This window comes from Gavia stellata, chromosome 3 (assembly GCF_030936135.1).
Source record: "Gavia stellata isolate bGavSte3 chromosome 3, bGavSte3.hap2, whole genome shotgun sequence".
Lineage (NCBI taxonomy): Eukaryota > Metazoa > Chordata > Aves > Gaviiformes > Gaviidae > Gavia > Gavia stellata.
In genome coordinates, this window is record NC_082596.1 from 26,417,863 (window position 1) to 26,439,640 (window position 21,778).

At 46.1% G+C, this 21,778-nt stretch overlaps 1 protein-coding gene across 1 annotated transcript; it reads left to right on the plus strand.

Moving 5' to 3' along the window:
- The first annotated feature begins 9,363 nt into the window (after positions 1 to 9,363).
- On the plus strand, positions 9,364 to 21,660 carry CCNE2 (cyclin E2). Its single transcript, XM_009813709.2, has 11 exons — positions 9,364 to 9,401; positions 9,495 to 9,603; positions 9,783 to 9,839; positions 11,818 to 11,969; positions 14,086 to 14,221; positions 16,655 to 16,801; positions 18,045 to 18,140; positions 18,917 to 19,051; positions 19,886 to 19,997; positions 20,831 to 20,985; positions 21,416 to 21,660. Exons 1-11 carry the CDS (start codon positions 9,388 to 9,390, stop codon positions 21,515 to 21,517), a joined length of 1,215 nt encoding a protein of 404 aa, XP_009812011.2. The 5' UTR covers positions 9,364 to 9,387; the 3' UTR covers positions 21,518 to 21,660.
- Positions 21,661 to 21,778: the final 118 nt, after the last annotated feature.

Consider the following 21,778-nt stretch of genomic DNA (forward strand, 5'->3'; position numbering starts at 1 on the left):
CACCAGGTGGAGGGAGGTGATCCTCCCCCTCCACTCTGTGCTGGTGAGACGCATCTGGGTGTAGTGCCCAGTGCTGAGCTCCCCAGCATAAGAGAGACAAGGACATATACTGGTGTGTATCCAGCAAGAGGCCAGGGAGATGATAATAGGATTGAAGACTAAAATAATGGGGAGAGGCTGAGAGCTGGGATTGTTTAGGCTGGAGAAGAGGAGGCTTGGGGGGATCTTGTCAAGGTATATAAACACCTGATGGAGGTAGTAAAGAAGACGGAGCCAGATTCTTCTCTAGTGTTGCCCAGTGAAAGGACAAAAGGCAATGGGTGCAAGCTGAAATGTGGGGAATGCCATTTAAATGTAAGCAATAGTCTCACTGGTCTTCTCCAGGTTGTTCTTTTGGCTTTTTCTGAAAATGTGTGTGAATATTTTTTTTCCCCTGAGGTCATCAGGAACCCTTGATCTCTGTGGCTTTTCAAAGATCATGGAAAGCAGCCTTGCAAGGACATTAGCCAGCTTTCTCAGCACGTTGGATGCAGGCTGCTGGGCTCCATGGGTTCTATGGGTTGAGTTGTTGCAAGTAGTCCCTGACTTAATTCTCACCCACTGAGCAAACTGGGTGACAAAATGATCTATTTAACTGACAGCAATAAAATGGAATTTGTGCAACAAAGCATCCATCTTCTCAGAGGAAGCACCAAGTAAAACCTCTCCTTTTCAAATGTAGATTTTGTGACTTGCATATTTATCAAAGCAGCAGAGCTGTACAGTATTCTGCAGGAGAAAGTTTGACCAGTTACGCCTGTATAATCATATCCATACAGATAACCTAAAGCTATACTGATAGTGTTCCTCTTGGGGGTGCTTAGTTCAGACTTAATGCAGCTTTTTAAATTTAGGTTGTACACTTTCTAAAACATCATGAACTAGTATTTTTAAAAAATTCTCCATGCCAAAGCAAAAATATTCATATAAAGGGTCATATTAATCTACCCATATTGACTTAAGTTCTCACTTTACATTCTAGTTTTCCTGTTTATATAAATCCTTGTACGTCTCTGATGAAGCTAGCATACTAATTACTGTTCTCTGACACAACACTGATGGAGGCACTCTGTTTCCTCATTGGGTCATTCAGTATTGGCTTTCTTTCGCTCATTGACTTCTTTTCATGCATGTTTATAACCACAAAACGCTGTTACCTCCATTATTCAATGATACTTGCAAGTAGGGTTCAGGGTTTTTGACACATACAGAAATGACTCATCAAAAGAACAGGCTGGTGCTGCTGCGGCACTGTTGTTCCCATGATGTGGTCACGATAGATCAGTCTTAGAATAAATGGGGCTGAACTAAGACTTAACAGGATGTGTATAAAGTTTTGTTTCTCAGCCAGCCTTTTTCTTCATGAAAATACTGTCCTGAAGCTACTGCTGTATAACTAATACTTCAGAAGTTAAAGTCTCTTGACTTGTTCCAAAGTTTTGTGGGCAGATTGATAGTTGAACACTCAAATACCTTAATGATGCAGATAGGTAACTATATTGTAATTTCATGGGCAAGCTAAGGAAAAAGAATAATAGCCAAAAAAGAAAACCCAGATAAGACTAACAGAACTAGGCTAGTGGCCAGGAACAGACTTCAGACCTCAACTTGCAGGCATGGGCTGTGCCGTAAGTCTATACTTTCTCCTGAAGTGCAGCCTTCACATTGTTGTGTCCAAGCAAGATGACCTAGTCAGGCAATATAAGAAATATAATTATGCCCCAAAATCAGCCTCTCTGAGTGCTAAAAGAATCCCAGATCCCTTGAAATGGGGCTCTGCAGAGAATTAGAGGCAGAGAGAGGTGGGAAACAGGGGGGGAGGCCTCAGGCTTTTGGGGTATGTGGGTAATGGCCAACAGATGTCAATTTTTGCACGGTGAATAAAGAAGGTGAGATCACGATTAAGAAAGGGTGGGGACTGACAAGGGCAGAGGTATCCCCTTGTCTACTCCCAGCAGAGAATTTCAGATCTAGCTCTAGCTTTTCTGTCTGTGGTGTGAGACTGAGGAATAGGAGATGGATGTGTCTTGTATTCAGTGGGGAGGAAAGAGAGGAGTTTGGCTTCTGTGGCTCATGACAAACCGCCTAACAGCTGAATTAGTAGATGCATCTTTACCAAATACCTACTAATGGAGGGCAGTTTGGGATGGGGTATCCTGCACATCACCTTTGCCTCTGGAGAGATCCACGATCCTAAACATAGCCAAGATGGGGCTATGGAGAATCATAAGTCTTAGTCCCCAAGTGTTGAAAAGATGTTTGCTACACTGCTTGGAAGTTGGAGCATCAGCAGTAAACACTCCTCACCTTGCATGCTTGGGAGGGAAAGTTCTGAGCCCAGGACCTAGCAGTTGTAGGTTTGATGAGGTGATGTGACTTATCTGAATGAGGAACCACGTACACTCCTAGGTCAGAGGCTGAGCCAGGGAGAAGAGGGTCTTCCCCTGCACGCAGCTGCCTGCTTCTCCTGGCAGCAAGGGGAAGGGGTGACTCCCAACATGCTGCCCACCCTAGGAGGTCACGATGAAGATAAGTTAATCTCTTTTGTTTGTAAAAAGTACTATATTATTGTCCTACTTGTGTTCTATGTGGCTCTTTTCTGTCACCTGAGATTCCTTCTTTTCCCCTACCTACACTTATCTCCCGGTCCAAAAGGTGTCACGTTTACAGCCCAGTGGTGAAGCAATGCTGTAAAATATGAGGAAGGTGGGTCTTGTTATTTCTTTGAGCTGCAGACAGGAGAGCCAATGCGGAGGCAGGTGAAGATAGACTTAATGTTTGGCTAATAGTTACAGGTGCTGCTTCTCAATGCAGAGGTGCTGTCCTCACCAGGGTTTGACTGCGGGCTTTGTTCAAGATATCAACCATAAGGATTGTACTTTAAAGGTGTTTCACCCGTGGTGTGTTGAAAGTGGGAGTTTAAATGTTCACCTACAGGAGAGGATATTGGTCTCTGACAGGACATTGATAAAGCATCTTCTGCATAAAAAGACTTTCAGGACAAGATAATGTTTATTCCAAGCTTCTTACTACTGAGAAAGGTACATCATCTCAAGAAGAAAGAAAGCAGCTACTAACAAGAGCCAGAAGGACAGTCCGTTGGTTTGCTTATGACTGCTGAGGAGTGATGGCATCTACTTCTGAATGCAGGTCTGAAAGGTTGGTAACTCTCACTCTCTCTGCTTCCCCCCCTCCTTTAAAAGTGTGCCTTGAAAAAATCAAGTCAAAGAGGAAATCCTTGTATCGTGCTATACGGTTTTAGGTCTGACCCTGCAAATTGTAAGGGAACTGTTAACTTATTCTTGATCTCTACTTGAATTTTCTTCCTCTATTATAAAAATAACTCTTAGTACTGGTTGTCTTAAGCTGATCTGATTGTCATGCAGGCTGCTTATCAATAGCTGGTCATTGCCTATGCTCTCTGTTGCTTGTATCGACCTTAGAAAGACATACTCACATGCTTATGACTAAAAGGTTTTCTCTGTGTTATATTTTAGCTAACAAGTTCTTAATAACTGTAATATGGTCTCTCTCCCCTCCAAATCAGAAAAAAAAACCCAAAATAAGTCAGTCTTGTAAGGTCTTAAAAATATTCCTTAACGCATATTAAACTGGATCATGCCTTGTTTGAAAAAGTCTCTGAAATGAAACAAGCAGGAAAGTAGTATAATGTTATAAGCTCTAATAGAAAACAAGGGGTTTGACATCTCAGGGTTTCAAGTTATCCCACGCTGTTCAGCAGAAGAAAAACACTTCAGTTTGAGAAGGGTGCAACTTCCTACTAAAGGATTCCTCTTTAGGAGGGGTGTAAAGCTTTAATGGTGCTTTGCTTGGGCTATGTAGCTGGAGCCATTCTGCAATAAATAAGCTTAAAACTCCTCTTAAAAACAATGAGGTTCATCCACACGAGTCCTGGAGCAGGACTTTCCCTTAACTAAGTTATAGAATAGCTTTGACAACATGGCTGTGACTCAAAAGGACAAAGCCCAGCAGCACAAGCGAATGACCATAGCAAAATATTTACTGCAACAAGGTAGGAATATGGGGGGCGATATTCTGTGTTACTTTGTGCCTGGATTACAGTGGAGCTGTGTGCAAATGTTTATAATAAAATACCGCTCCCTTCCTTGGGAACAAACAGGTGGATTCAGGAGCTCTGGGAGAAAAACAGTATTAAGCACACTCAGTAAATGGATTGATCCTCATGGCTTTCGATCTGTGCTTTATAGATCTCTAGTAGACTCCGGGCTCCTTCAAAGAGATCCATAAAAGGATAACCAAGCAAAGCAACCTCAGCTGTGTAAACTTGTAAAGAAGGCCCTGTAATTCCTACCTTTCCAATGGGGTTCACACCTTCTCTGGAAAATATCTAGAAGCGGTAATTAGAAAAAAAAGAAGAAAGTACTAGATTAATCTAAAAGGGCTTACCAGATCCCAGCACAAATACTGCTTAGCACTTGTAGTGTATTTCTAGAAGGTTAAAAATTCTTCTCCGTTTTACACTTATCCCCGCTAAGGAGGCATCCACGTAATGAAAGACGATGTACTGTGTGTTAACTCCCTTGGAAATGTCACAGTGTGGACTAAGTCACTTTAGATTTATTGCCACATCAAAACGTCAGCATATTAGCTTGCATTAAAATCATAATTTCATTGTCTGGAGCAGGATTTTATTACACACTAGCTTCTGGGTTTTTTTTCTGTACTGCTGAAAATTTATGGGAGAAGTTGCTGGCGGGGTGGAGAATGTTACAGAACCTGGTGCATTTTCCACTCCTGAGGCAAAAACACAAATAAGGTGGCACGCAACCTGCAGTAGCTCACATCAAAAGGTGTGGAAAAATGAGCAGCGTAGTCATTACAATCTTTGTGCTGAGATCTATTCATGGCAGACCTAATCCGTTCAATTTTTAGCTACCATTCACTTTGCAGTATTCTCCTTTCACGATGTGCCACGGAATTTATTCCTGATGCACCAAAACAGCTTTGCTGCTTGGAGGCTGGCTGCCACCAAGCCCTAATTTGACACCTGTGAGGGGTGGAGGTTTTTTTAGGAAAAAAGAGACTTTGTCTCTCTGCTCTTGCTAGCCCCTTCAAACAGTTCCAGTTCTTCTCAACAAGTTGGCTGTGGTAGGGTTTCAACGTCAGCAAGTCAGTTAAAGGCCCGAGGTTACAGTTAGGTCAAATTTGCCCAAATTCAGGAGACCACCTTCTCTCTGTAGTTGGTGGAGTGGGAGATGCACTTCCAGACAGCAGGATGTATCTTGCTGGTGGACTTCAGTGGAGATCAACTAACAGAGAGCTACCTGCTGAAGGCTACGTCTGCTTTAGGCATCCTGAACTATGACATGAGTTATATGTCTTGAAAAGAGCTGGTGCAATATAGACAGTTGACAAAGATTGTTTCTAAGTGCCAATGGGCTTGAACAGATGACAGTGGTTTGTGGGGTTTTTTATGTCCCTTTTGAGCCACAACTAGAAGATTTTCTTCATGATAAGGACGGGAACAGGCGTTTTGCAGAGCTGAGGAGGCTGGGTGGTTGCAACATCCATCTCCCGCATCTGTCTGCGTGCTGCTTTACTTGAAGTTTGCAAGAATCATCGTCTCCATTCTGTCAGGTGCTATAAGCACCCACAGTTGAGAGGTGGCCCTTGCTGCCTGAAACTCGTGACCTGTTAAACTGCTGTTAGCGACCCTACTGTAACACCTCTGCCTTTGGTGGGCTGTGCTGCCTTTCCTCTTGCCCTTTAAAATGGCAAAGCTATGAGAAGGTAAGCACCAAAACCTGGTTATCGTGCTTAATTGCTCTAATAGACATTTGGAGGCAAAAACTATGTTTACTCTTTAATGGTGTTACACTTGGGAAAAGAAAAAGCAGAAGTGAAAAATATGATGATGAAGTGGATTTACTTGAAGGCAGCTGCGGCTTCTCTTTTGCAGCACGTGTGCTCTGTGCTGCAGGAGAGGAGAGGGAAAGTACCACTTGCTTCCCATCAGCAAAATGGCCACAGGTGCCCTGTGCTGAGGTGAGGGCCTACTTCCACGCACAGCCCCCACTTGTGGGTGTTTGAAAGAAAAGCGTGTGCTCCAAGCATTGCTAAGTCCACGGTACTGTGAGGTTTGGTGGCTTTTGGGGCAGCGTGGATTCCTTCTGCTTCTTTTTTTAGGATATTTGTTAAGAAAACTCCACGCAACCCTCAAGCCATGTTACCAGTGACTGGGAGGCGTGCTTACCGCTTCACCCTTCAGCATCATCTCCTGATGGGGAAGGACTGCGGGGTGGGTGCTCGGGCAGCGGGCACTGCTGCCCTGGGACTCGGTGGGCCCCGGAGGGGCGGTGGCCGGCCCGGCCCGGCTGACAGAAGGGGAGGCTACCGGGCAGGGGACAGGGCTGTCCACGGGGGACCGTGGAGGCTGTGCTTGGGGGAGGCCTCTTTTCTGCTGGGATGAAACTTCTCTGCGGTTAAGAACGCTGCAAAAACGGAGGGAGAGAGAAGGGACCTCAGGGAAGGTTTTGGAGAGGAAGGCCCAGGCCCCTTGTGTCAGAGCCCGGGCCCCTCGCAGCAGAGCCGGGTGCCTTCATGGGGCACAGCTGGGTGAAGGCCATCCCCGTGTGGCGAGATGTGCGACAGCCGTCGGGCAGCGGCTGACGCCCCCCACCCGTGACGCGGGGTGTCCCGCAGCAGCGGCGTGTCGGTGTGTCAGGAGCCCGGCGGCGCAGGGACAAAGCGGGTGTCGCCGAGCGGCCGCGGGCTGACGTCGCTGACGGGCAGCGGGCCGCTCCCCAGCCGCACGGGGTGCCGGTGGGACGCATCCCCGCTGACAGGGGCTGCCGGCGGCGACACCGGGCGGGCGGCTGCCCTTAGGCGGGCGGGAGGAGCCGGCCCGCCCTCAGGCCGCGGCGGGAGCGGAGCGGAGCGGGGCGGGGCGGAGCGGCGCAGGGCGCGCGCGGCGGAGCCGTGTTTACATTCCGCCGCCAGCTGCACGTTGTCGCGTAGCGGCGTGCTCCCATTGGCTAGGGCGGGCGGCGGCCCCGCCCCGGGGCGGGCAGAGCTGCGCCCTGCCGGGCGCGCGGCGCGTGGGGGCCGCCGGCGGAGCCGCCTCGGCGGGGCGCGGACCGGACCCGGGGCTTGATGCAGCGGATCGGGATGACGGTGCCGGGGGTGCCCCGCCAGCGGGGCCGGGGCGGGGGAGAGCGGACGGGGCAGCCGGCGGCTCTCCCTGCGTGATGGCAGCCCTCCTCCCGGCACTGCCGCCGCTCTCCCGGGACGCCTCCGCTAAGGGAGCCGCGGCGGGCGGACGGGAGGGGCGCGGGGGTGTCCGGCAGCGGCGGCGGGCGGGGGAGCCGCTGGGCCCGGGGCGGCCGCGCGGCGAATGGGCGGTGCTGGGGCGAGCGGGGCGCGGGCGCTGGCGGAGGGAGGGCGGCGGGCGGGGGAGCTGTCTGCCGCCCTCGCACATGCGCAGGGCGGGCCCGGGCCGCGCTATATAGCGACTTGGCGCCGGCGCCAGCTGAGCAGCGCGGCCCGGGCGGCGGCGGCGGCAGAGGTGCGCGGGGGGTGGCGGGAGGGGGTCCCGCCGGTGGGGATGGGGGGCGGCCGTCGTGGCGGCAGCGATGATGATGGTAGTGGTAGTAGTGGTGGCGGTGGTTATGATGATTGGTGGTGGTGGTGGTGGTGGTGGTTGTGATGATGATGATGATGATGATGATGATGATGGCAGTAGCGGCGGCAGTGGAGGTGGCGGTACCGGCAGATGCGGTGCCGGGGTGCGAGGGGCGCAGCCGCGGCGGGCCGTGGGGTGGCGTGGGGCGGCGGCTGGGAGCGGCGAGGCGGGCTGCCCGCCCGCCCGGGCACCGTTTTGGAGGGAGAGCGGCTGAGGAGAGCCGGGGGATGGGTGTCCGCGCGCGGCCCCATCCGCCCCCGCGGTGCCCTCCCGCCCGGGGCAGGGAGCGCTGCGGGGCGCCGCTGCGAGGGGCGATGGCCCGGGCGGGCAGCGCGGCGGGCCGGGGTGTCGGCGGGAGCCCGCCATCGCCTCCCCTCTACCCACCCTCTCCCCCGCCCCCGGGGCCGCCCGGCGGCAGAGAGCCCCGTGGGGGTGGCGGGGGGCGGGCTGCCGGGTTTTGGAGGGAGACGGGCGCGGTGGGGGCGGGGAAGCCGGCCGGGCCGCTTGGCGGGCTGACCCCGATTGCCGGCCCGCGCCGCCCGCCCTCACCCCACCCCGCCGGCGGGTCCCGGCTTCCCCCGCCCTGACCCTCGGGACAGGGGCTTGGCGAGGAGGGCGCCCGGCGGGGACAACCCCCTCGCAGCCCCCGATCCCTGCGGTGCCCCGGCCCCAGCCGGCGCTGCGGGGGATCCCCCCCTTGTGCGGGACCCCCCCCCCCGAGGGAAGGTGTCCCGGCTGGGGAGGGTGGGTGTCCCCATCAGTGGGGCTGCGTTCCCGGCGGGCCCACCCCCCACTTCCCCCTCAGGTTTTGGAGGGAGCCTCGCTCGCAGCAAGGCGGGAGCGCGGGGGAGGGGGGGCCGCGGTCCTGCCCTGCTCCCTGCCCTCCCGCGCGTCCCCTCAGCACCCCTCGGCCGGGGGGGGGGGCGGGCAGGCGGCGGCTCGGCCCCTTTTGGAGGGAGAGCGAGCGCGGGCAGCGGCGGTGACCCCCTCCCAGCCTGACCCCCGCTGCGCCCCGGGGCTGGCCGAGGCGCCCCCCCGGCTCGGCCCAGCTCGGCGCGGCGCAGCGCAGGCCGCCGCCTCCCCGCTCTCTGCAAATTGGCGCGGAACCGGCGCGGCGGGAGCGCGGGCGGCGGCGGGCGGCCCGGCTCAGCTCGGTACGGCCCATCCCGGCAGGTGTGGGGGGCCGGCGGCGAAATCGCCCCGGAGGGAGCCGCTGCACCGGCAAAACGTGTGTCTGTGTGGGTGCCTGGTGGCTGCAGTATGCGGGGTGTAGCGGGAGTGTGTGTGGGGGTGTCACAGCCTCAGGAACACCTCCTCCTCCCCCCCATCCTCTTTCGTGGGAAATGTCCCTTTACAGCTTCCACCCCCGGGCTAGACGAGCCCAGCTAGCCTGAGCCAAACTGCTGGCATACGTGGGCAGTCCTGTGTAACCCACTTCAGCAGTGTAATTCCCAGAAGGACGTGGAGCTGCCTGTGATTATATATCACAGATGTCCTCTGCTCAGGCATTCCCTCACACCAGTAAAATACTTGTGCCCTTCTATTTCAGTTGCGTAAACCATGCTGCTCTTTGTGATGTGTGTTATGATGCAAAGTATGGAACTTGGTTCTAACTTCTTGAGGATACATTAACTGAGCTTATGTTATTCCTTTGGTCCAGGTAGAGACCTTACAACCCAAAGAAGATGTCAAGACGCAGGTAAACTGTTAGCATCGTAATACACTGAGCTTATCTGTATTCATCTAATAACTGCTGCTTTTCTAATGCCTAATGTTCTTTTGCTCTTTGCAGTAGCCGGTTGCAAGCCAAGCAGCAGCAGCCACTGTCATGTCAAGAAGAGTCTCCACAAGAACTGCAGGCACCAGAACATCTCCAGACCAGAAAAAAGAGAACAGCAGAGGTGACCAGTTTGGGCAACTTGAAAAGTTTAATAATATTGCAAGTTCTCCAGCGCATTTGGATGGGAGAATCGGCAAAGTGTTAGAAAGTGGGGCAGGAGTAGCAACAGCTTGCTTTAGCTTTAGAGGTGGCTGTGCTGGTCATTGTCAGTGTATTGATGTGTGTCTCTCTTCTCAGCAGGAGATTAAGAAAAGAGAAGACGGGAAAATTGCTAAAAAGCATCAATATGAGATTAAGGTAATTTAATGCTGATTACTGGTTCAAACTAGGTGAGGGAATCCATCTGGTTTATGCTGGTGGGTGTGAAGTCATGCATTCCACACTAGAAGGTACTGAATAGGAGAAGTTTCTACCTTCAGATACGAAAAACTATGGGAGTTCTGCACCTTAGCATCTTTTTATATGTTTTTGCTTTTTTATGCATGGCTTTGTTGCAGATAAAGGGTCCTTCAATGTGGAAACCACTGCAGAGTAAGGTTAGGTGTAAAAATGAGAATAAACCCAGGTATTTCAGAATAATTCCACATGCAGAGCAGGTAAGGCCTAGAGGCAAGTCTAAACAAGATCATTGCACTTGTTTTAACTTAAGGTGTGGTTTCATGGCCATTTAGTTAAGAAGACTCATAGCCATGCAGGGCCCTCTTTACTTTCATTTAACAGTTCTTTTGATTATTTAAATCAATTTAGGAATCTGTTTTAACTAACATAGGCTACTCCTAAACCAAGTGAGGGGCTTTACAGTTGTTTATTTTAAAGCGGGTTAGTCAAATAATGTAACTTTCTCTTGCGAACAGTTTTGTTTGCAGTTACTCTGTAAAGCAAATGAGACTAACAGCTATGGTGAAGCAAAACTCTTCTGATTGTGAAGTTGTCTTTGCAAACTTTGTGTAGGGAAAAATGCTGTGTAAGTACGTCAGCTATACTTGGGGTGAAACTGTGTGTCACAACTTACCTTTGCGGAAAGGGGGAAATCCTGCTCCCCTTTCTTTCCTTCCTTGATAGCTGCCGTGCGCTCCATCCCTTGCCTTGTTCCGTTTTTGGTTCTCTTCAAATAAAGCAGTATGCAGGTTCAGCTTGCTAATTTGGCACTACAAAATGAGTTGATGTCCTGCTAGGTGAGTGAGTTGAATCAACCCAGCAGAATGTCTGATGAGCATCAAAGCTGACAAAAGAAGGAAGGAGTGGGTCTTGAGCAGGGGGGATCACAGGAGAGAAGAAGGAGCAGGGTCCCACTTTTCTTGTGGCTGTGTGCTGTTAAGATTGATTCTGCTGGAATATATAACTTTGCTCTTAGGGTGCTTTAGTCTGGCTATAAATAGGTTTAGATGTTCTAAGGAAATCATATGTAGTTTACGTTGCAAAACAGCCATATAGGAAAAGTTTCTGTGTTCAGGGACAGGTGTTGCCATTCTTTGGGAATGGGATTCCCCCTAACTCCACAGAGCATAATTAAAGTTCTTTGTCACCATTTTGAAAGCTGTCAGCCATTACAGTATTGCATATGGTCTATGCATTTGATACCTCCTTACTTATATTGGTTATGTACAACCAAATAAGTATTAATGAAACCAGTTACAGAGTTAACTAAAGTAATCTAGAATTCCTTTGAAGCTTTCTGCATGGATAACTTCGGGCTCTTCTCTTGAGTCATTGTATCCTGTATTTGGCATTGGCAGGCTGATAGATAGTTCACAGCTGCTGCTTGCTCAGTGGGTATCTAGCTCTGGAGCTGAGATGGGTGGCTCCTCTCTGGAGTGCTTAATTGGAAGATAACAAGTTGCTGAATTTCCACTGAGACACAGTAGAACCTCCACCCTGTCCTTTCTTTTCCCTCTGAGTAGATAAGTAGATAGGACCAGCAACCTAATGTCTTGTGTTTTAGTAGCAATGAGTACCTTTGCCTTATGTACTGTAACTGAGCAGCTCAAGCAATGGATAGGTTACTTGTGGGTTCATAAACTAAAGACATTTGTCTTCCTCAAAGCTGAGTTTCCCAAATTTATCAAATTTGTTTGTACATGTTCCACCTTGACTACAAAAGGCTTTGTTGGTATTTAATCTCTCTGTCTGTCTTGGTTTCACTACTTGAATCGATGCTGAGGTCCAAAAAGACTAACATACATTACATATATTGTTGTTGTTACTGTAATCCACTTCTTGCCTTTCTTGCTCATGTAGTAAAATCAGCATTTAAGATACCTTGTTTATGTTGCAGAGTTGTTGGCCGCCCACAATAACAGGAGGCATTTCGCCTTGCATAATTATTGAAACGCCTCACAAAGAATCGGTAACCACTGACTTCTCAAGATTCAAAAAATACAGGTTCAGAAACCTCTTCATAAATCCATCACCTTTGCCAGAACTCAAGTAAGTGTACCAGGTGCAGCAGTTGTGGACGTTTTATCAAATATGCTGAACTACTATAGTAAAATCTGTTATTGTATTTTGTTTGTATAATAGTGGGCAGTACCAACCCATACTTTTACTTGTCTTCTCATCCCACAAACAATTCGATGTCCACAAAAAGTCAGAAATTCTGGGTTGTGTGTGTGTCGTTGTCACCCCCCCCTCCGATCTTATAAACGCGTCGGACAGCTAATTTTCTCCTTTCAGAGCTGTCCTTTTATAACTTAACACTGGAGACTCTAAGTGGTTCAGGGGCACATAATGGTTAAACTAAACTTCTTTCAGTGCTATTGGAACTGAGTGACCAAAAAATACTAAGCAGTTTTCTTTAAGAACTTAGGAATGTACAAATATGCAAATAAACTTGTGGCAATGTTGCTGTGCAGGTAGCTTGCTAATGCAATGCAGTATGCTTGGTGCAGTCACAGTTCTAAAGGTTTCCCTTCTGCAGAGGGATAGATTAGCTGACTAAATAGGATTTTTCAATTTCTGAATTTCTTAGCCATTCAAATGTGTTAGATAAGTACCCTGGCTGCTGTTTGTATCAGCCTGGTGTTTAATGAAAGAATTGTTAAATTTACTGCAATGCATTAGGGAAATCTTCTGCTGAGGTGAACGAGAAAAGAAGCAGAACATGAAGTATTACTTTAAGAGAACCTTTTTAGATACACCATGTTTTTATTTGTTCTGGCCAAAACTTGGTCAGAACTGGGAGATGCTGCATGGTGATGTTTTGCCTCAGTGCAAAGCAATAGATCTTTTACAGTCTCTTTCACTGAGTTTCAAGCTCAGCTGCTCTTCCCTCTCAGTACTACTCCCAAGCCTGATGAACTGTGCTTTAAAGAACAGTATGTTCTTCTCTATACCTAGCAAATCACATTTTTTGTATGTGTTGGAAAGCTTAGTGCAAAGTAGTTTTTTAAAAGATAAATAAATAAAAAAAAAAAGGATGGTGAATGAGGGAATCTCATGCACTCCTTTAGCAAGTTGTTGGGAACTGCTGGATCCCAAAGATATGTTCAGATATAGAATTCCATGCAAGGAGTTTAATCCTTGATGTTCACCTCTTATCGATAGGCATCTGGTAAAGCTGAGCTCCATCCTTTCTGGTTAGCTGAATAAGAGGATCACTTACTCTCTCGTGCATTCTTCATGCTTTCCTAACTGCTGCAGGAAGATCATAATAGGAGATTTCTCGATGCCTGTCAACTTAAATGGGGAAACTTGTGCATTAAGCAAGCAAGTATCTCTCCAGCTTTTAACTTTGATGGCAGCAGAATGGAACTGATCTGGGTTAGAATTTGTAGGCAATAACAGTGATCAGGTCTGTTTAATCTGTCTGCTTCTGGTTGGGGAAAGGTAAGTATATAACTCCAAAAATTTCAGTAGGAAATCAGCATTGCATTGATTAATATGCTGTCCCTCTTAGTAACTGCAGGATGAGAAGTACATCTAAGAAAAAAACCCACATCAATTCATAATAACAATAATTACAAATTAAAAACAAGCCACAGTAATGATATAGGCATCTTCTTCCCAAGTAGACTTGAGTGCTAATAAATTATAAGCTGGCAATAAACAGTAACTCAGTTTTTCTCACAATAGCCTGTTTCTGAGCCTTAAGGGAGGGGTGGATGAGTGACTTTTAAACATAATCTGTAAATGTTTTTCTCAAACTAAACTGGACAACTTCATTTATGTTTTGTTTCTTGGGGAGTGGAGTATTTTTTTCTTTTTTTTATGGGGAGGGTTTGTTTTTTATCTTGCTCTCTGGACAGCCACCTAACTAGGCAAAATAGGAAACTCTGGTTGTATGTGCAACTTTAGGATGCACACATTCAGTTTTATTGGCTGTTCTATAAAACTGGACTTGCTTATGAACTTGGCAAGCTGCTGTTGTGATGATGTAAAATGTTCAAAGTATACCTGCAGTTCTCTAATTATCATAAGGATCTTTTAGTATGTGGAATTTTTCTTTTTGTTCTTGAATATCTGTAAACAATAAATAATGTTTTTATACTCCTTTTGTGAAGGTGTATGTATACTTAACAATGCTTTGTGTAACTTTATTCCATAGCTGGGGAAATTCCAAAGATGTCTGGCTCAACATCCTGAAGAAGGAGAACAGATACGCTCATTGCAAACATTTCACATCACTACATTCTAGTTTGCAACCTCACATGAGATCAATACTGTTAGACTGGCTCTTAGAGGTGTGTTCTTTTAGTTACTTTGCCATGTGTTATGCCTGTGAAGTTGGCAGATAAAAGCACAGCTTTTTACATAGAAGATCTAATAGCAGAATGTACTGTATGGTAAATGCTAAAACTAGTTTGCAACATAAGGGTTACAAGTTACTGCTTTTGATCCTCTCCCTGCCAGGAGATGCTGAACCTTCCACACAGGGCAGCAAGCAATAGTACTAATTTTTTGCTCTTGCCACACTTATATCCTGGGAAGGGGCGAAACCTAGTTTTGAGACACTTATACGGAAATTGCTATAGATAGACTAGTTGTGGAGCTCTACCTTTAAATCTTAGACTGTATCTAAGCCCTGAGACAACTGCATCTGTACTGAGGACTCGAGTTATCCCCCTGGCCCCATCTACCTCAAGAGCTCTTAGATGTCAGCCCCTGACAACATGTTCTGACTTACTAGTACATTTTTAATTCTATCCTATGAAGAGAGCAGAAGAAAGTAGTGCATTAGTGGCTGACATCTGAAGGCTCTTGATATAGACAGGCTCCTGTTGGAGAACGACCATAAATAAATCATCCATATTCCAGTCTAATCACTGTACTTCAGAATATTCCACTTGTCAAACAAAATGGAAGCTCTCAATCTTGGCAGCCTATGCGAAGGAGTATTAGTGTTGTAAATGGAGAGCAATGTTCTGGAGGCGTTTCCAAGAACTCTATATTGAGTGTATTCAATCACTACTGCCAAAAGCAACCTTTGACTCATGCAGTCCTTGCCCATCAGCACAAGAGATCTTCCAGGTTTACCAATTCCATATCGAGTACTCCAAGGAAGCAGATGTTAGTGGCACTCTTGCTGTCTTGGTGGAACAGTGCTAATAGCAGGGAATTTCGGGGAGAAAGGAGCATGTGGTCTTTTGTTGTGTTTTTTTATATGGTCTGAATATAAGAACTATTCCAGTTGTGCACTTCCCTACTTCCTCTGTGTAATTTACATACCACCATTAAATTGTGTTTTGTTGCTTTTTTTTGAAAATCTTGAACTCTTAGGAAATCATCCAATTTCCAAACAAAAATGTCAGTAAGGGCCTTGTTGTTGTCCAGCTCGGTGTTTCCATATGGATTAAAATCCCAGCAACTTTGAGAGTCCTCCAGTAGACCCTAACATAGTATCTCAGTTACAATGTTACAGAAGACAATTTAACATGACCAAGCATTATTGCTTATTTGGGCAATACACTTCTATAGAAATTGTGCCATTTGTTCATGGGTGGGTCTGGTCTGTACCTTTTTAGTTCTGAATCTTGTTCGGAGCAGTAGTTAATAGTATCAGAGTAACACATCAACTGGCAAACATTAGATCAGGTGTAAAAGAATGGGCTGTGGTGTTACTACCAACCAGCTGCATTTTTGATGGTCAGGAAGGGTTTTAATTTGCAAATGGGCTTTCAATCTTATGTTAGGAAATAGATAGTAGTGAGATTTTATTCTGACTTTGTATCCAAATGAAATGATGAAGCAGACTGGGAAGCTTGGACTTGAGATCTATTTCTTGGATATTCTTTCCTGTTCACTGTATGTAGATTGTAAGTAATTCATAGATATCTAACTTGTTTCTAGTTGTGGAAGGGCTACAGAGCTGCAGATAAGCTGGAGTTCTGGTAGACCTACCCAAATTCAGCTAGAAGTTAGAGGAAAAAGCAGGCTCCTGCATAAGATCTCCAGGCCCAGGCAGCCTCCTTTCCTTTGTTGTTGAACTGGCACTTGAACCACCTTGATACAATGCAAGTATTAAAAGTTCTCCCTGCCAGGGAAACCCACAACTGTATGGAGCAGATGGCTGTCCTTGCAGTTCTGTTCCTGCTTAGTGAGGCTGTTGATGTGCCTGAGGCGCTGTAGGCAGTGCTCCTGGCTTGCCAACAGAGCCCCCTCCAGCAGGAGCTTCCAGACTTATTTGCTGTAGAGCCAAAGACTTCAAGTTTTTTAGTGGTTCTGCCCTGGGACAGACCTACTAGGACTACAGGGAGGATCTGCTCAGTGACTTCAACTGGAGGTTTGAGCTCAGAGTATTCTTAATCAAGCAAATTAGAGGGGGGTTTTGCTGTTTTGTTTCTTTTTTTTCCCCTTCATGAAACTTTCTTCTTTCAGTGGAAAGTTGTACTCATTTTTAGGAAAACTGGATGCTATTTAGATTGAAAAAAAGTATACTTTGGAAGTATGTTAGTGCATCATAGACAATCCATGTTTAGGTGGGAGCATTGGAAATATTTTTCCCAGTCTCATACTAACTACTACATTCTAACACACCTGGGTATGTGATAGTTTGTGTGTGCAAAAGATAAAATTGTGCATACTGTATTTTACTATTAAAGCTTGAATACTCCAATGTGTGTACATAGAGTTTTATAACAGAAAACTGAACTGGCTTTTTTTTTTTCCTGTTGTAGGTGTGTGAGGTGTATGCACTCCACAGGGAAACCTTCTACCTAGCTCAAGACTTTTTTGATAGATTCATGTTGACACAAAAGAACATTAACAAAAGCATGCTTCAGCTCATAGGAATTACCTCATTATTCATTGCCTCCAAACTTGAGGTAAGAAGCTATGTTACAGGGAGGAGGATATTAAGTTTGGAATAACTAAAGAGACAGTGATAACATATTTATTTCTTCTGTCTGTATCTTTTGAACTTGGTGGTGTACACACATCACTGAAGGTCAGAGGGGGAAATTTTTTTCTCTTCCTTCAGTTGTGTATATGTCAGTCTCTTGGAGTGTAGTCTTTGTCCTCCCTTTCCTCAGCAGCAGGGAAGGAGACCACATAAACTTAAAAGGTATGCAAATGTGCTAGGAGTAGGTTTGTTTTGTTTTTTTCCAAATATACAGCAATTGGCAAACAATGTCAGGAATGGGTGTGGGACTTGAACAAAACCAAGCCTAAGTCTCAAACTGCCTGTACATCAGGCTGATATCCCTTTAAACCCATTTAGTAGAGTTTTTTTTCTTTTGAAGTGTGGCGAAGGCGATACGTTACATCATACACTACATCGGTGTGCCCAGAGCATATTTTTCTCTGTCTCCTTTTGCAGGTCATGGTAGGCTAGACTGAGGAAAATTTGGGATATTAACTTTTTATACTTTGAAACCCCCTGATCTAGCTGTTGTTCCTAAAGCCAAGGTAGTGTGCTACAAGCAGTCGTCTATCCTAAGGAAGGGTGTGGGGCATCAGGCTGTGGAGCCAGCTGATAGAGAAGCAGTTCTGCTGGCGAGTTCTCGTATTAACACACCTACCTATACGTGGCCCCAACTGGCATGACTGGGTTGGCAAATTTCTTTGTTAACCATCTCTGCACCATGGATTTTGCCAGCTACAGTGGCACTCTCATCTTTTCTAGCCTTTTTTTAATCAATGAGACTACATCAGCACTAACTGACATAGTGACATAACCTGTATCAGCAAGCTTTTTCTAATCCTGTAGTGTGCTATACAAGAATTAGGATGGTGCATATTTTTACATCAAATGGAATACCTGAGTAGAAAGCAGTATAAGTGAAGGGCTGTTCTGATTGCTTGGTCAGCATTTATTTCCCCAAAAGCTAAAAAAGTTGTGATAAATCTATCGTGTTTTACAACAGATAACAAGCAACCTACTTGATTTTAGTATCTCCTCATCCTGTAAGTTTCAAGTCACTTCATATAACGAGAAAAACACTGTTCTAGCATAAGAAATGTTGGTATTCCAATATGGACTGAAAAGTATTTGCCAGTATCTTCTCAAGCTTTCTTAGAATTGTAAGGCACTCTAATCTTCACTTTTTCCCCTCCCTCCCTCTAAAGGAAATCTACGCTCCTAAAATACAGGAATTTGCGTATGTCACTGATGGTGCTTGCAGTGAAGATGATATTGTGAGAATGGAACTTATTATGTTAAAGGTAATAACTTTGCTGTGTTTGTGCCAGTTGAAAGACTGTCCAGCTGAGCCTTGTATTTTAATGTCACTTATTTGCTTAGAATAGGAACGTGCTTAGTACGTCCCTCTTTCTGCAAAACAATGAAACCTTCACTGTATGTGCAGTGGACCTCTAAAGCCCCTGGCTGGGGTGAAATATTTGTCTGCTAGAACAGGATAGGTTTCTCATGCTTGTATGAAAGTAAAGGCTCTTAATAGGTACAGCCAGCCACTGAGCAGGCCAGAAGGCTGTGGCTGTAATGTACTGTCCTTGCCAGCGTCCTTTGCTGTCTGGGAACAGGGGCCTCTAGGAGAGCCAGGCAAAGAACTGACACTGACACTACTCAGTGCTCCTTGTGTTGGAAAGGATCCATCTTTACCATCACAGAACTCCCTGTACATTCTTCCTTAATAAACACAAGCTGCAGGTTCAGGCAGCTAGCCTGAAGGTTCAGAGGAAATATTCTAATCTCCCAGCTTCTGAATGGGGAAGATGCATAAGATCCAACTGCACAGGTATAGGAAAGGGGGTTGAGATACATTTTTGTGCTGATTGTAATACAGCCTTTTCAAAAAGTAGTGAGAATGCAATCTAAAGTGAGTAGCTGTATTTGAAATTGTACATAATCTTTAGTGTCTTTTGAGGAGCTGTGCAGTAAGCGGAGCAAACTCAGAAGGGGAGGTACGGGAAAAGAGATCAGGGCACAAAACTATTCTTGCGTGGTTTAAGGCACTTAAGTGTTTGTTTAATATTTGCAGGCTTTAAAATGGGAACTTTGTCCAGTGACAATCGTCTCTTGGCTGAACCTATATCTTCAAGTGGATGCTCTGAAGGATGTTCCAAAAGTGCTGCTACCTCAGTATTCTCAGGAAAAATTCATTCAGATAGCACAGGTAGGTAGTAAACTGTATCGGAAAATGCATTTTGGAGTGCTTACAGCACAACTGAACGTTACACCCCAAAAGCCATTAAAGGATGCTTTTCCTTGTTTCACCTCACCTGTTACTTTGTTAAGGAACGTGCAAGTTTGACTGACAGAGAACTTCATACTCAGCTTTGAGGAGAAGCAGCCATGCGTTTCTTGTCTCCCTGCTCTCACATATTTTAAGACTTCTCTGTATACTGGAAAAATAAAAATCCATCTTGTTTTTTTTTAATCGCTATGCATGACAGCAGCAACAGCTCTGAGAGGAGGGTGGGTAATGTAACCATGGCTGGTTAACTATTTTTACCAGTATTATCTGTAACAGTGTTTCTGTGTATTTGCCTAGAAGGCAGTCTGGGCAGTGTTTTGACTGTTTTGAAACTGCAGTGGTTCAATATTTATGGGCATGTGTTGTGCCTAGCCTCAGAGTGGCTTACTGAAGAGTAGACTGGTCTAAGTCACTGAGCTGCTAGGTGATAACTTTTATTTAAGAAAATACCTTCCTGGAGCTCTGTTAAAAGTTTAAAGGTGTACTTAAATCTGTGCAAGCAAAGCATCTTCCACATTAGTGGTAAAAGTGCAAATTGGTTTGCATCATAACTGTGAGACCCACTTCAGCTGCAGTTGGTGCCAAAAATAACATAGATGCATGCAATTGATGCATCTATGATCTGCTGTGTTACAGAGCGTAGACTATAGAGGACTGCTGTATGCATAGCAGTTTCTGAGACAGGATTATACTAAAAAGTATCGGATTGTTAAAATTTGTAACTCTTATTTCCTCCACTCTTCATTTTCTCAGCTCTTAGACCTGTGTATTCTAGATGTGAATTCTTTGGACTTCCAGTATAGAACACTAGCTGCTGCAGCGCTCTGCCACTATACCTCAATTGAAGTAGTTAAGAAAGCTTCAGGTAAGAAGCCTTTGTGAAGCTTGGTCTTGTTAGGCAGGGAATTCTGAAAGCTGTTACATGCCTGAGGCTGCTAAGAGTGTATTGGTTTACCAGGCTGCCAAAGAGCAAAAGCTACATGGACACTAATTGTTTGTTCTTATGTTCTGTGGGGGTTCCACCCCCTTCCAGTTTTGCTTCCTTCCTGCTACTATTTCAGATGTTACCAAAACTCGAAAGAGAAGGAAACACTTTCAGAAGCATAGTCTGAGCTAAGGAAATGAGGCAGATTTAGCCTTTTGCTTTTGGGCTAATACTGCTATACTCTATGACTTCCACTTGTTTTGGGGATTGTTAGCGATACATTATTTGGCTGCTACTTCTCCTAAGTAGTCAGCCACCAGTCATCCTCAGCTGTCAGCAGCATTCAGTTAACCTTTGTGCTAATTCCTACAAGCCTGTCCCTTACAAAGTGGGGGGGGGGAAAAATCACTTAACCAAGCTCAGCATGTGTGTGTTGCCTGAGCTACCGTAAAGGACTGTGACAATAGTGTATGTTTTTATAGTGTGAGCCAAAATCTTGCGCTCAAGCTGAAAAAGTCACTCCAGCCTCCCCTGGTAAGCAGCAGGAACCCTCACAGCCGCAGAGCTGCTTTGCTCAGGAGGCCTGTGCTCACCATCCTCCGCCACAATGCTTTTAAGTAACAAGCACAAGGAAATGCTGGGAGTTTCTGGGAGGATGTTTCTGAATTTTATCTGCAGTATAGTTATTGTTGTTTATAAATTTATGGCCATATTGGAACACTGTGCAACTCCCCCATGATTTCTAAATACACAACTGTATTTCTGTTCTCTAGGCTTAGATTGGGACAGCATTTCAGAGTGTGTAGAGTGGATGGTTCCCTTTGTGAACGTGGCAAAAAAAGTCCCTGTGAAGCTGAAGAACTTTAAGAAGGTTGCAGTAGAGGATCGACATAATATCCAAACACACACAAATTATTTGGACATGCTGGTAGGTGGTTTGTGGATTTGCAGTTCAGGCAGCTGAGAGTGCCTTACACACCCCTTCTCCTGAGGCAGCTAAGGCTGGCCAAACACTGTCTTGCTCGCACCTGGCCTGCCTCACCTCAACTAGTGTGGTCAGTGGTGCCTAACCTTTTGTTTAGTGCTCTTGCTTGACAATGCTATAAACTAAAGGTGTTCTATCAAAACACTCGCAGGCTGTAAGCAAAGATTTGGATTAGAAGTACTGGTGAAGTGTTTAAAAGATAATAATCTTTGCTTCATTGTGTAGCATTGCCTTGGTTTTTTTATTCAGTATCCTAACTGCAGAGTACTTGAATTGTACTAGCAGTGTGAGGAAGCGCTGCTGAGTACCAGTGAAACAGAAAAGCAGACCCTGGCACAGCTATTAACTGTCATCTTCCTCCCCCTACATGCAGGAAGAAGTTAACAGTGGAGTACCATCTACTGCCCCAGGTCAGTTATCACCCGTGTCAACAGGAGGAATAATAACCCCTCCCAAAAGTACAGAGAAGAAATGAAATATGGACAACAAACTTGATAAACAAACAGTTTCAGAAACAGGACTTGGTGCTTCAGAACAAGACCACACTAACCATGACTCATGCTCTTTACTGCTATTCAAGACTTGAGCAGTAAAAGACACATCCAATGGAGTAGCTGATGGAAACTGAGACCACTGTCCTCCTACAGACTTGATAAAAGATTTAGACCAAGCATCCCTCCACACTATCGCAGGAGCCTGGACTACTTTGCCTCATTCTCAGAAATTACTTTGTCCA